The sequence below is a fragment of the Bombus flavifrons genome, chromosome 1, assembly GCF_040668555.2.
Source record: "Bombus flavifrons isolate JBK064 chromosome 1, iyBomFlav1_principal, whole genome shotgun sequence".
NCBI classification, from domain to species: Eukaryota; Metazoa; Arthropoda; class Insecta; order Hymenoptera; family Apidae; genus Bombus; species Bombus flavifrons.
In genome coordinates, this window is record NC_138442.1 from 7,149,200 (window position 1) to 7,165,029 (window position 15,830).

The 15,830-nt window shown below is 41.9% G+C and overlaps 1 protein-coding gene across 4 annotated transcripts in view; it reads right to left on the reverse strand.

Annotated features, from left to right (window-relative positions):
• Positions 1-4,073: 4,073 nt before the first annotated feature.
• Positions 4,074-15,830, reverse strand: part of LOC138180539 (frequenin-2) — a 49,382-nt gene continuing 37,625 nt past the window's right edge. For all 4 annotated transcript variants that reach the window (XM_069114496.1, XM_069114506.1, XM_069114525.1 and 1 more), the window contains exons 3-8: positions 14,907-14,931; positions 14,280-14,328; positions 14,088-14,177; positions 13,294-13,372; positions 12,961-13,049; positions 4,074-4,830 (exon numbers count right to left, since the gene is read on the reverse strand). In XM_069114496.1, the coding sequence (XP_068970597.1) occupies positions 4,663-4,830; positions 12,961-13,049; positions 13,294-13,372; positions 14,088-14,177; positions 14,280-14,328; positions 14,907-14,931 (500 nt within the window). In that variant the 3' untranslated portion in view covers positions 4,074-4,662. The remainder of the gene's footprint in view (positions 4,831-12,960; positions 13,050-13,293; positions 13,373-14,087; positions 14,178-14,279; positions 14,329-14,906; positions 14,932-15,830) is intronic.

Here is a 15,830-nt window from a genome sequence, read left to right on the forward strand (position 1 = left end):
GCATCACGCACATCTTTGAAACGCGACAGACGTTCGCAAAGTATCTCCCATCTCGTACGCTCGTCCCTCTTCCCATCGAAGGACGCAGCTCGTAGGTTTGCAAGGGAAGGAGGCGATCTACGGAAGAATTTCGCATTTTTGGCGCAAGCGAGAAGAAGCAGGAAGAGGATCCTTCGCAAATCCGCGTTTCCCCGCTGTCGCCGCAATCCTCCTGCCATTCGTTCGCTTCCAGGTTTTATATCGCTCGTCTCCAACTGTGCAAATTGGAAAGGTTTTTAAGCCAAGTAGCGTACGTAGCAACGGGAGAAAAGAGCATCGAATCGGTGAATGTGTCGACGCACAATTTGGCAGAGACTTCTCATTGACCCTCGAACGAAGGCGGCATCGAAAATTGAGCGCAGATCGCGCGTGTTTATCCACGCGAGAGTTTCCTTGCGAAATATTTGTTACACTCGAACGACCAGTGCTTCCCATAGAAATACAGCGTGGTTGGTAACTGGTGGTACAAGTGGAAAGGGGGTGATTCTACGCGAAAAAAGAAGTCGAAAATATAGAATAAAAATTTTTCGTTTGAGGCTTTGTTTTCGAGAAAATCGACTTTGAATTTTCGCTCGGTACGCGTGCACTTTATCGCGTCTCGTTATAACGGATCTCACTGCAGATCGTTGTCTCGATGGAAAAATGTAAAAAAAAAAGAAAAAAATTTTTATTTTATATTTTCGACTTCTTTTTTCGCGTAGAATCACCCCCTTGCGCTTGTACCACCAGTTACCGATCACCCTGTATAACACGATCGACGTAGGTAGAAAAGAACGAACCGTGCGTCATAGATATCGCGCGCCAACGTCTTTTAAAACGTATGCGACGCGCGTCGCTCGCACGTTCGGTTAACACTTTACCGACCGCTAGCGATTCAACAGCATACGCACGTCCGACCGGCAGCTCAGGGACAAATTCTCCCTGGCGCCGGCTCTGTTTCGGTTTAGACTCTCCAATACCATTCTTTTCGTTCATCGCGAACGGTAAGTTTTTAAAATTGGTATAAAACTGTCGAAGCTTACAAAGCAACACAACTGACGCAACTGAGCAAGCTACCTTAATACTAAATAACAAATTACTGCTCAAATAATGAGAAAGATTGTCGGCGGCGAAAAGCCGATTAATGGGCAATCGGTCGGTAAGCGTTGGAGACAAAAAGCCGATTAATAGGCTATCGATCGGTAAGCGTCGGCGACGAGAAGCCGATTAATCGGCTATCGGTCGGTAAAGTGTTAATCTGTTAACGTCGTAGCATCGAAATCTATCGCACGACCAAACTACGGTGTACAGCGAAATACCAAATTACCAAACATAATACAACAATGTAATTACAATAATAATGTAACAATAATGTAACATAACAGCCAATAGGAAAAAGAAGGAAATAGGGCAAGTTAATCCGACCAAAGTAGATCAATGGAATGGATCGTGGAACGAGAAAAACACGCGTAACTTAAGTAGACGAGCGAATTAGGCGTGAGAGGAACTCGCTTGGATTTATTTTCGGAGTTGTTTGTCTCCGAACTTCCTTGACGACCTTAATCCTGGGGGCGCGTACAGAGGCGTGGTCGTTTAGTCGGTCGTATAATTTTTGCTGCTGCTATATGTGTACGTATATGTAGATATGTGTGTGGGTATAAGCGCCGGGATGGCGACGATAGCGTCGATATAATTTATGTAACAGCACGAAACGAAGGATGTAAGACCGTAGCGTCGCGACGCCACTCGTCGGTTGTTAGGCATAGTGGAACGAGTATTTTCATTCTCGGGAAAGTTTTGCTTGTTTTGCGTTCACGTTTATCACCGACGCACCGATTTGTAACCCGTGAACGATCGATCGCACAACGTTTAGGAAAACGTAGGCAGGTCTGGCGATTTTTACGCGCGTTTATGCCGAAACGATAGTCTTAAGACGTTTGGAAGAAAGTAAAACGAGATACGCAACTTCGCGCGAAGCTTATTAAAATTCGTCGCTGCAGAATCTCAAGAAACGAGAAAGGTCAGGGCTACCGGTTTATGTAAATTTGTGTTAAAAATAAATATGATTTATCGACTGAATTCGCATACAGCATTGTTGCGTAAAGTCGCTTGTTAACCCTTTGCACTCCGAATTTTATTTCAATTTCGTTACCAGCAGCTCCCAACGCTTTTAAGTATTTCATTTGAAATTTACTTTAACCAAAAGATAAGACAATTTAAATAAATAAAGGAAGAAAGAAATTCACTGAAATATCAGTTTTATTCACACTATTGTTGTATTTTGTAATTTTTAAGTGTACGATATATCTTGAAACAATTTCCAGGATCCAATCCTGCTTTTCTTTCGCACGTTTCACAAAAAAAGGTGGGGCTCGACAAAGGAGCTCCTGAGATGAAAACTCATGTCGAGTCACACTCGACATAAGAGTGCAAAGGGTTAATAGAAAAATAAGGTAGTAGACAGCGGGTTGCGAACCAGCTATCCGCGATCAACGTCGTCAATTTCAGTGAAACACAGCGAAGAAAATTGATTCCAATGATCATCGCTGATCGTCGGTCGCGTCCAGTTCGCTCGTCCAAGTCGAAACACGAAGGCGAACGTTTAACGTGGAAACGACGTTGAAACGGGTCAGGTGTTTAGCGAGGCTCCAGGGTAAAGAGTAACGAACCTCGACGACGAGGGTCGGCGCGTGCTAACGAGCCGCGTGCTTCAGACTTCGTTTCACGCTTCGTCGTGTCGCGTGTGTTGCATGCCATTGCTTCGACTTTTTCAGAAACATATCGACCCAACATCCACGAATTCTTCGTTTTAATTAGATCGCAGCTGGTTTCTCGAAACGACACGAGAACTTATCTCGGCCTACATTCTGCTCTCCTTCTTAATTAATGCTTTTTATTTATCTTACTTTTTCGTTTGTCTGTCTGGGTGGAATTCCTGTAAGCGAAATTTTCTGCCAAGCAATTTCAACGATCCGAAATTGTCGGACGAGCGAAAGGGATCGAAGGTTCGTTAGAATCGGAGAACCCAGGCGAACTGTTCCGCGGCGTCGTTCTACCGACCGCGTTTGAAAATTGAAACGAGAAATCGCTTTGACGAGGAAATGCGGCCAGTCGATAAAACGCTCGTCCTTTCCGCTTTCCTCTTATTTTAATCATTTCCTGCCCGCTCTCTTTCACCTTTCCTTCCTTTTTCTCCGGTTGCTTTCCACTCGACGCTCGCTTGCCGCGGTATCGAACCGACGATTCCAAAGTATCGCAAAATTCTCTACGCTGCCGCGTTTGCGAATCCATCGAATTCTCGTTTCGTTCGTGCCACGTAAACTGCGTGTTCGCGAATATCGAAACCTTCCACGAATATCGTCGCCTTCGTTCTACGCGTATTCTTTGCTCCATTGATCATTCGCTCGTTCTCCATACGCTTGGCAGCGTGTGGCCACAATGTTTCTACTGCCGTGGTAGGTTCCACGCCGAGAAACGGCCAGCGTCTACGGGAAAATTAGTTTCCTTTTTGCGTTCCGTCGAGCGTACAACGATCGAAGGATCACGGCACTGTCGGATCTCCGCTTTTAACACGTTGACTGCGGTGTCACCCACATTCGGGTGACAGTAAAGTTTCCAACGGAGTCGAGCCACCTGTATTCGGGCGACACCAAATGTTTCTCGTGGGGCCGTGTTACCCGTGTTCGGATAACGCCAAAATTTTTAATAGAGTCGAGTCACCCGTATTTGGGTGACGCTTATTTGACTGCTTGCGAAGGATCGTCGTAGGTATTTGAAAAGATATTCCACAGAAAGTAATAAAACTATTGAATTGTTATAAAAGTAATACGGAAATGGTTTATTAAGAAAATTATTTAGAACGTAAAACTTAAAAATATTCTATAGAAAGCTGAGGTTTGGCGGCACAATTTGGACAATAAGTTATTGTTTTCTTTAAATTCTCTCGTGTCTTTGATCGGTCCGTTCGACGTCTTTTATATGCGTAACATAGTTTTCATGCGCGTCTAATGATTCTCCTGGAATCATTTTTCCGAACGGCGATGTTATGTTGACTCCGTCGAAGACAAGGATTTTTTGTATTCTCAGACAACCCTAATAATTTTGCAGTTAATGATTCTCTAAATATTCTAATATTTATATCCTTCCTCGTTGCAATTTTGTAAACCGTCAAAGCGTTTACAACAGAAATTGCCAGAAGGAGTTGAATGCCAAGTTTTCGGTACCATTTGATTCCTTTCCTAATTGCGGTGGCATAAAAAAACCATTTGGTCAAAATAATACATACTCGTGGCCTGAAGGAGATTTCATTGTAAACACGCGCGGCAGTCAACGTGTTAAAGTCAATTTCGCGAGGACTCGATTTTTCCTGATTTTGTCGTCCGTCCCTGTTGTCGTTCGCACAAACAAAGTACAGAGAGGAAGGGAGAGAGAGGATCGCGTCATGTCGATTCGCATTATGTGCTACCTATGTATGCGTGTACGCCGGACTGCGTGCTTATGGTTATCGAGCCGCCCGTTTTCCTTATTTGTTCGAGCGATCGATTTCTCTCTCTATCCGTTTCGACGACCGGACCGAAGTGACGAGACGATCGTCCGGCTTGAAACGATCGACGACGCACGGTGCGGTCTCGACGGGGCTCGAGGTTACTCGCCGCCTAACGACAACGCTTGCACGATTCTAGGATCAGCTTTGCTACCCTCCCGGAACTCTTCCAGGGTTAATTTGTCGTCGTGGTTTTTGTCCATCTGATCGAAGATCTTGTCCACCCTCTTTTGTGGCGTGTTCTCGTCCTCCGCCTGCGGCTGTTGCCCCTGAAACACCAGGCGACCGATTTATTAGAAACAAGCTCGACATTTCTGCCGCGCTTCGCCTCCTCCGAATCTGCCAGCTTCCACCGCGAAACTTTCCGCAGAATCGTTAGAATGTTCAGGTCGCGCGAGCTCTGAAAGCAACGCGCTTCCTATCGCGCGTATACGCAGCGTAGGATTACGAAGAAAAGAACCGGCATATGATTAACGCGCGTCGTATGACGTTACCAAGTCGTAAGAGTATTGTTCCAAGTTCACGTTATGCACGCGCGTTTATCTCGGAAATGGAGAAAAGATAAAGTCACGGAAGGCCGCTTAATTCGAGTTTCTCGTGTCGGTAAGTTTTCAGATAAAGCGTTTGGAAAGAGTAGTGGATTTAACGCAAATCGAGTCGGTCGATTTTTTCCGCTGCTTCCAAGGAGTTTCCATAGCGTCGCGTCCTTTTTCCATTTTAATATTTTCTACGAAATGTACGAACTCGGTGTACTTTCTCTTACGTTTTTCCACAGTCGCTCGCAAGTTAATCTTTTTCATATCGCACGTGCGTAATATGCAACCGTTTGAGTCGCAGGGGTATTCGAAAAATCCCCAACAGCGCGAAGAGAAACAAGCGGCGCAGCAGCGCTCGTCGTATTTCTTACTTTTATGAAATACATCTACAATATTATATTTGCGTACTATTAGTTTATAAATATTTCGAGTTTTGTTCGATAAAAATTATTGAGAAGATAATAATGAAATTTACCATCTAATGACATTACCATTACCATCTAATGACAAAATCCGCAATCACTTAGTTGCCAACCCAATACAAAATACCATGAGTCGTCCGTAGCGTTCAAATGGTACTTTTCTGCACAAAACCTAAACGGCGCGTTCGCGCAGCTTGCGACTCGAACGGATAACGAAGAAAGAAAGGGGCAATGCAATGCGTACGATTAACGCACGTCGTACGACGTTAGCGAGCGGTGGGAGGAAAAAGCACGAACGACGAGAAGCTTGTAAAGCGATACTTGTCGATGACGGAATTTTCTGAACCGCGTCGGCTGTAGTATCGACGATCGTGGAAATTTTTCCGCTAAATTTTTCATGCGCCGATCGCGATAGCGGTAAACGCTTGCACAACAATGCACGCATTACGTATTCTGCGAGCAAACCTATCTCGGATCTCGCGTTACGTTGCCCCGACAAAGAAAAATACGTGCATTGCAACGATCCGTGTACCATTTACGTTAACCGTAGCAGTTTAACGTAGCAGCCATTTAACGTGCTTTACGAGAAAACGCAACGTATCGCGCTGAACGTTTATTTCTGGTGTATAGTACACGGTGTTGCGCGTCGGCTAAGAGAAATCATCGGATTAAAATGTTTCTTTGTTGTCGGTGTCCCAGTTTCTTCGCGGAGCTCGAGCTCGCGCGCGTCCGCCTTGCGGAGGATTCGAGGCTCGCCGTTTCGTTTAACGCGAATGAAAATTACGTCGGTCGCAGTGCATAGTCTTTCGTTGACGTGCGTAACTCGTTTATCGAACGCTCAACTTCGTTTGTTTCCGTCGTTTCTCAGATATAATCGCGTTTTAATAAATCGCTCCACGCATTCCGCGTCACGTAAACCGGAGACTTTCGTTCGTCCGCCTGCCTGCCGTCTTTCGTAAAATCAACTCGCAACGAATCGAGTTAGTTGGACGGAAAAGTTGGCGAAATGGTTGGCGCGCTAAACACAAGCGCAAGCTAAGACTCGATGCGATAAAAATTCCACGAGTTTCGTTGATCACCGATAAGGGATGCCTTTACGCGCGGCACAGCTGTTGTTCCGGTTGCATACGCTCCAGGCGACTAGTTATTAATCTTTGTTAATACTAGTTATTAATAGTAAGTAATGCGTGAAATATTTCTGCTGATGAACTTTTGGTGGTTTAACGATAAAATTCGGCCGTGAAACATAGAGTCATTAGCGTAGACTCGCGACAAAAATGCTCGAGATAGGGTCGAAAGCACGGAGTTGGGCGCCTGGCAAATGCCAGAGGTGATTTCGTTCAAAATGACCAGGTTGCCGTACGCAGGCGTTTTTACTCGCTACGCGCCCTTAGCATACGGATACCACGCGCATAATTTAAAGCTGGGGTTGAAATAAAAGGTGAATAATGGCCGGCCGTATGCTCGATATCTCTGATAAGAAAAATAGCAGTGGTCAGTGGGCATAGTACGCTTTTCTTTCCTTTTTATTTTATTGTCGGCTAACGATTGCCTGTATCGACTTCGCCTTTTGTATATCGTCCGTGCGAAAAAAATTTAGCTCAAATTGTCGTTGAAAATTCTGGATCGGTTCTCGAACGAGAATCGAGCTGATCGGTGACCGATTCGAAATATTAATCGATTCGTAAGCGACGAGTATTTATTCATCGACGATTGTCTCGCAGGCTAATTGCAGTATTCTTGTAGACAATACTTGAAATGAAAAAATCTATGTGGCAATGGTATTGAATTATAATTAAATAGTATATAGTATAATATGATAGAATAAAAGTTACAATGGAATAGAACAGTATAAAATTTGAGAGTAATTTTCATTCGTAAAAAATTACTACTGGCGTTAAATGATGATAATACTGATACGTCCAAAGTTTATGTGTATAATTATATAATATCCAAGCGAATGTATGGATATCAAATATCATCAACTATAAAACAATTCTTACTCTGAGCATTGTAAAATACACTTTTGTAATAAAAGTGAAAAGAACATCTTGGAAAAATATATTTTCTGTTTTTATACGATTTACTTAGGGACAAACAGAGTTGATACTCGCAGTGCTTTTAAGTTTAAGTGAATGGCGCATTTAGCTTTCTCTACAATTAAGAGTTGGTACATACAAGATTTTCTAAAAATATAATTCATTTTTCGATGAATAATGACTGTATTTGTACAGAAGATAGAAAATGTTATGACGCATTTGAGCTATTGTACACTCAGCATCTTAAAATTATTTTTGAAATTTCCTTTTTGTTATTATAAGGCGGAGAATTCCCGGCTCCTAAATATGTGACGTATGGGATTTACACTGTTATTTACAAGAAATCTTCAATTATTTACTTAGTTATTGGTCATAGACCTGTAGCGGTACTTGACAGTAATCTTACCAACGGTTTCTGTCCGGTGGCTCGCTGCACAAAGACCCTATTCTTCGGACAAGATGATTACCAGATATCGATACGTCTTTACAGAATATTTTCAGGTAGTCTAAGGACCCGCTATAAATCTTAGGATTTATTTAGCTAAGGTTTTCCAAAGGAATAAATAGTCTTTGTCTTAACAATCCCTAAATCTATCACCTGGTACGGGAAGATACGGGAAATCTGCTTTTTTCACGTACAATGCTTCCCACTTTCTTTCAAGCACGGTTAGCATCCTTCTCCAACCACCAAACAGAAATTAATCAATTAACAGCAACGTCCATTTCCCTCACTTTCCGAACCAAGGCTTTCCTCAATGATTCCGATAATCTCGTATACTTAGACACACCCCATCATAGGTTTCCTCTGTAGAGGTTAGGTATATAGGATGTTTGACCTTGAGATTTATTGGAGGTTATCGTTTATTGTCGAAATCGTCGAATATATTTAAAATAATAAATTAGTACACAGCCTATATTCGTTGAGTCGCTAGTGCAGAGTATAAATCGCAAAATAAAATCGCGGATAAATACTCGATAAATGCTCGTCAATAACTCGGTAGATAACTCGTGATAACACTTAGATCGCTCGTTGATACAGAAAGATGCTCGTAGATATTCGTAGATACTAGATACTCATAGATACTAAACTTTTTTCGGCTGCATCGGTTTATTTATACTGGTTGGGGGGGGGGGGGGGAGTCGGAAGATTCAAATTCGTCTTTGTTCGACCGTTATACGTAACGGCGACATTGTTTTGCCCGGAGTCTATTTGTTTTTACATTACTTGTGTTCTAACGATCTTGATACTCCGAGGCAAAGCAACATGATTTGAATTGTCCTCTTCTTATGTGCCGCTACACCTCTGTAGCATCATCGTAACCGAGTCGATAGTTGGTAGTTAGCAGTAATAATTGATCCAAGTTTCTCGACATCTTAAGCAATCATCATCCGCACTTGTATCATGCATCATAACGCATCGACCAGAAGTCGAACTTGTAATCGCGAGTCCTACGCATAGTGTACACATAGAGTATATGTTAATAAATATACAGGGTGGTTGGTAACTGGTGGTACAAGCGGAAAGGGGGTGATTCTACGCGAAAAAAGAAGTCGAAAATATAGAATAAAAATTTTTTTTTTTTTAATTTTTCCACCGAGACAACGATCTACAGTGAGATCCGTTATAACGAGACGCGATAAAGTGCACGCGTACCGAGCGAAAATTCAAAGTCGATTTTCTCGAAAACAAAGCCTCAAACGAAAAATATTTATTCTATATTTTCGACTTCTTTCTTCGCGTAGAATCACCCCCTTTCCGCTTGTACCACCAGTTACCAACCACCCTGTATATTGTTAAATATGTTCAAGTGTTTCTTCGCACCTATCACGACTTATCCACCTCAGGCTTTTCACTGTCGGATGAACGAGTACCTAATGAAGCATGAAACGAAGTATAAAAGAGCGAGCACTAATTTTAAGACACGATTCGTGCAATTTCTCACATCTGACTGAAAGTATATGTTTCAAAGGAGGAGCATTTTTGACTTTGTTTGAACGAAAAACTCTAACCGTTTGTCTATGCAAATACAAAAATACAAAAGGAGTCTAATAAATTACATTTTTAAAGTGTTTCGATCTATCAGAGATGCAACCAAATTATTGTCAGAAGAAATATCTGGGATCCGTGAAAGAAATCGATGATTTTTCGCTAACGTCGCTCGGAATTGAGCAAAGTCTATCGATACGATCGAAATTTTATAATTTCAAAAGTCCAACAATTTCTAGACAATCAACGAACTGATCGAGGATCTTAAAACAAACGTCAGATCCGTTATGGTTCCATGCTATTCAGGAGTGAGCATTTTGTTTTTTTTTTTTTCTTATTTAATATTTTACATTCACAATTTGTCCAATTTGGACATTTAGTAGAATTTTTTAGCTGTTTGATTGTTATGTGGGTGACTACCCCCAGCGGGGTACCATCTTCGTGTTTGTTAGGTTATATCCTTTATGAGATATGCTGGGTGTTTCCTATTTGTCTTCTTTCTATGCTCGATGTTTTTTTTTTTTTTATTTAGTTGTTTACATTTACAATTTGTCCGATTTGGACATTTGGTAGAATTGTTGATCGTTTCCGCTGCCAGCATCTGCTAATTTCCTCCTTGACCGTTGGTATTCCCAGGTCTTTCCGAATGTCTTCGTTTCTAATGTACCATGGGGCGTTTACTATTGTTCTAAGAATTTTAGCTTGCGTTGTCTCTATTTTGCTTATATGGCTCATTGCTGTTGTTCCCCATAGTGGTATCCCGTACGTCTAGATTGGTTTTATGGTCGTTTTGTATATTTTTAATTTATTTTCTATACTTAATTTGGATTTTCGACTTATTAGCCAATGCATTTGTCTCCTTGCTGTCTGTATTTTGTCTGTTATTGATTTAATATGCTGTTTCCATGTGAGTTGTGTATCTATGTGGACTCCTAGGTATTTGACTTGCCTTGTTTGTATTATGTGCGTGCCGTTTAGTAAGATGTTTGGTGGTATCTGTTTTCGCAGTGTGAATGTGATATGGAGGAGTGAGCATATTCACATTATTGTCATAATTATAGCAAGTTTTGAGTATCGGTTTATTAATTTTTTCAATACATTTTTTCAATATATACGAAAATAACATACATATATCGAAAAAAAAAGGGTTTCACAAGTCGTTAGTCGTTAGTCGTTAACGATTGTTCAGGATCGAGGAATCCCCGCTGCAACCAATGTGCTGCTACGTCTCTGGGCGCTTCTCCCTCCCCCCAATCCAACATCAATGATGCGGTCATTGCGTATCCTGGAGAAGTGTCGATGTTGAATAGGCGTCCTGACCGTTTTTTCAACGTAACACGTTGACATACATAGTGTTCTATCGTTTGCTGCTCTTGGTCCCGCACGCCTCGCAGGCAAATCCTTCTGGCCCATGGTGCCGTCGTTCTATATCTTTCTGGTAGCAAACGAATCGTACTGAGGGTTTGGTTGGTTTCTAACCCCCAATCAATTAAAAAGACGGTGTAACCCGTCGGCGTTCGTTCTAAAAGAATTCCTCTGTCCCAAAAACGGTTTCTTCCAATAGTCACTAGGACAGAGACGAACATCCCTGGTGTCAAATTGTTGACACGTGGCAAGAACGGGATGGGATGGAGCGCCATCTCCCAATTGAGTAAATGCGTTATTCTTGGCCACCCTTGTATTCGTACCCAAATTGTGGTAAGTGATTCCAGACACATTAATTTGACACGAATCCCATTTCGAAATGCTTCGTTTGTCTGTCGTAAAATTTCCATCTCTTGCGTGTTTTTTCAAAAATCTCAAATACCAGATTTTGGCTTCTGCGATTACCTTACTCTCTCCTCGAGCAGAAACGACACATTGGATTTGCCGGAACTCGGCTGCTCTTATATACGGGGTGCATGCCATTGTCTATTGCGACGAAAGTGGGGCTACAATGGCACATTCTCCTACTTATTTGCTTACCGTTTGAACTAAACGACCTTCTTCATTTGTCTTGCTTCACACTATTTTTGTCCTCGCAACGTTTTATGGCAGTGTTAACAATATATAAACAGAATATATAGTTTTTGTTTTTGATACGCCAGTGTCAGATATCAATTGTTGCTTTTTATTAAAATAAATATACCATTATTGGATGCTCTCTTTAACATGCCGATCCGTATTCTTCTAATTTTTTAGAATCTTCAAGCTGATAAAAATATCGCTTGAAAATAGAAAACGAAGAGCAATATAAAAAAACACTGTCAACGATTGTGACGTGGGCCTATGTGTCGCAGCGTGCTTTAAAATATATCACACACACTTATATTGTTAATTATTAAAGTAAATTATTCAGGTTCAAGTATATACTTCATGTCTTTAGGAAAAATTACAATTTAGATGTCAAACACTTCGTTCCAATATGATTGGTGCAATTCAACCGAATCTGAGAGGTTAACCTTCCTGAAATTTTGCCCATGACGGTGAACACACAGATTGATCCGCAATTAGAGATGGCGTTTCTATCAGCGGATTTAATTATAAACGTAACGATACCTGTTTTCTGAAATTGCGAAAAAATACCTGCCTTCACAGAATAATATTATAAAATATATAATAAGAATATAACAATTCTGGATATTATGAATTTGCAGAATTCAAAGAAAACGAGAGACGATCTCTGCCTCTCAGTTTGATGATCGATGAAGCGTGCTGAAATGACTTTCTCGATCGACGTAATCCGCGTCGCGGCTGCAATTTTCCCGCTTTATTGCCGCCAATGCGAAGCCGACGTTATCGATAACGTCGAGTGGTTGGCGTCGCAGCGCCGGCGTCGGTGTTCCGCGAGGAAATTCGGCTATCGATCGGCCAATATTTTCGATCAGCTAATCGTGCGATTAATCGCGTTTCGCGGATCAGGCCAGAAAAATATGCTCCTTCAATCTGTCCAATGGGTGGAATTTCTCAGCGGACGTTTCACGCGTTTGCACGTCGAAAGCGTGTTTTTGGTGGTTCCAACGTCGTTATTATTCGACCGCGCGTATTCGATCGACGACTACGCGCGCACTATGTAACGCGTTAGCGCAATGGATAATTATCGACTATGTTTATTTGATCAAACAAGGGATGGCGCGACAATTACGAAATTTAATTTATATTGGATGTAACGCGTATTCTACTTGCAGTAGAATCAACCGAAACAATTGTTCCGCGTAATAAACGACGCTGCGTTCAAGTAGTGCGATTTTCGGCCGGAATCACATCAAACGTCCACGTTCGCAACGCATGCGGCGAAGAAATTAATTTATATAGTCGACGATCGTTACGGGAAATGTTTGCAGCTCGATCCAGGTACGTTTTTCCAGCTGGCGAAGATAGAACAACGCGCAAGTACCTGCTTCGAGAAGGTATAAAGCGACAGTGATGTACCTACCACCATCTCGTACATCGCATCGACGATATTGTACATCTCCTCTCTCGTGATGAAACCGTCGTTGTCCACGTCGTACAGTCGAAACGCCCCTGAAAATAAGAAACAGAACTTATATGGTAACTGCCGCGAGATTACTTGGTGCAGCGATCCTGACGTTTCGGGTGCCTACGTCTAGAATTTTGAAATTTTCAAAGATTTTCCGAGAGACATTTCAGCCATAAACCATTGCCATGGTCGTGCAAGTTATTCAAAACGTCGATCTCGAAACTTTTAATTCGAAGCTGCCTATCATTGTATTCGTCAAGTTTTTTCAGATACCAATTGTTTACTTACAGTGTAGTTTCTCGTCCAGGTTGCCGCGCGACGTTACCGACAGCGCTCTTATAAACTCTTCGAACTCTATTGTGCCATCCTGAAAAACAATCGTTCGTGCAATTTGCGTTACAGCGGATCGGAAGCGGGACACGTTGGTTCGGCTTTCGATCGTTGAACAAATTTTGTAGCCATGTGTACGCTGTATGTGGCGAATTTATCACGGAATTACCCAAATCGTGGAGGCGATTGCTTGCGTGTGAAATCTGGCCGATCGTGTTCGTCGTTTCGGAGCGACGTTCGCCTCGGAGAAAGCGAGATCGTAGCGTCGGGAAGTAGTACAAGCGCGAAATTAAGGAAACAACGGTCGCGTGCTGTCGTTTAGTATGGAAATGATAAACATGGAAATTCGGCTAACGGTAAATCTAAAACAACGAGAATATCTAAGAAGTGAGATCTAAAAAGAAAACGAATTACCATCAATCGATAAACCAATGATTAATGGATATTCTTCGTTCGAAATTTCTTGCTTGCTTCTCTTTTAAGGCCGAGTTTAGTTATTCTGATTTAACAGTGAGAAACGGGAACCGTGCATAGGTCAAAACCATTTATAGAAAATCGATATTTCACAAATGCTTGAGAAAAATGAACTCGCCTCGTCTAGCGATATATTCGAATAGAGACGATAAGTGTTTGCTTCTTTGTCGCTTGTGATTTTCGTGGTCAGAGTAGGGTTCGTAGAAGAGTAGAGTTGCCAATAGCACTCGAACGAACACGTTCAAGCTCGCGGATTAAAAAGGCGTTACGAAACTTACGTTGTTCTCGTCGAACACTCTGAAAACCAGCGTGGCAAATTTCGATGGATCGCCTTGTGGAAAGAACTGCTTGTAGATCTTTATGAAACCCTGAAATCACGCAACAGGCACTCTTATCTTCAAACTTTCTCTTATCTTGGCGTACATATTGATTTTCGTTTAATTAACGTGCCAGCTGAAACCAGGTCATACCTGTTCCGTCAGCAGGCCATCGGGACAGTCTTTCAGGAATCCTTTGTGCCTAACAAACAATCGTCAAAGTTATCGAATGTACGTTTACTCGCTCCCCTTCCAATCTCACTTTTCTTTTCCACGAACGAACCAGCAAATTGATAAAACATTACCGCGAAAGCCGGATAGACGAAGCCACGTATCCGACCAACGTAACGTTACTCTGACTTTTTCACCATCTGACTACGCGTTCTATTGGGTTGGCAACTAAGTGATTGCGGATTTTGTCATTACAACCTAATGACAAAATCCGCAATCACTTAGTTGCCAACCGAATACCTATATCGGTCACGCAAACGCTTGTAAATTATCTTCGAACACGAGCAAAACATAATCGAACGGAGACGAGGAAATTTACTAGAAATTTTCGAAAGCTTTCGTCTCGTCGATGGCTTCGTAAACCACCGAACGCAACGTATACGTGTAATCTTTTCTTCTCATTGTCCGTTGGACGTGCTTGTCGCGCCTCGAAAGCTTCGCGATTTTATACATATTGACTCGTGACGTCGATTTCCATAGAGCGTCTCGACGGGACGAACTGGTTCGATCCGAGATTCCGGTCGAAACGCTTGATCGTCGGTGACTCACCATTGTCGAATCTCCTTCTCGGTAACTGAAACAGAAACGAGCGAAAACGCTTTTAATCGAGTGCGGGCTACAGGCAGTAACGAGGAGCAAAGGTTGGTGGAAAGTGTTCGCCAAACAGAATGGGCAAAGCTCGAGTGGAAATTGGAAACTAAGGAAGTCGAAGCGAGAGGAATTTCGCAGCAACGTTCGCTACTCTCGTTACAGATGCGCACTCGGTTAACTTGCTGATAGAAAAATCCTTGGAATCGTTGATAGCGGGAAATTTGAATACATAGTTAGTTAATTATTATTTATCTGTTTGTCAGGTTCAATGAAATATCTATTATTTATGTTTCAATGGCGTTGTAAGCCCCGATGTCTAGTAGCTTGTTTAACTTAAGCACATCTCGACCCTCTGTTAGACGTCGCCCTTTTCTAAAACGGGAACCGCGCTGCACTTTGCATGGCCAACGTAACCGGGTGTAAGACGGCTGATTGTAAGCGTGAATCTTTACTGCGAAGAAAGTAACTTTTTCCGTACTTCGTACACCTTCGGGCGCAGTTTGGCTTCTGTTCTTCCGAGATAAACTTTTACTTCTTTTGTAACCATCCGTATAGGTACTATAGGGCGTGAACGCATGAATAAATAAATAAATAGAGAAAGAAAACTTTCCGAACAAACACCGTATCACGACAGTGGCATCATATCTGTTTAAATCTGTTTAAATTTGCTCGTCACAAACAATTAACTACTCGATAACGATCGAAAAAGATTTTTTCATTGATCGAAATCCAGATCTTAATAGCTTTATATTTCACATTTTAAATTTTACCGAATTTATACCGAATATCTAAATATAAAATAATATGGTATAGAAGTAACATGGAATTACGATAAATAATATCGTAAAATATAAACTGTACATTATTCGAAAAAAGTGTTTC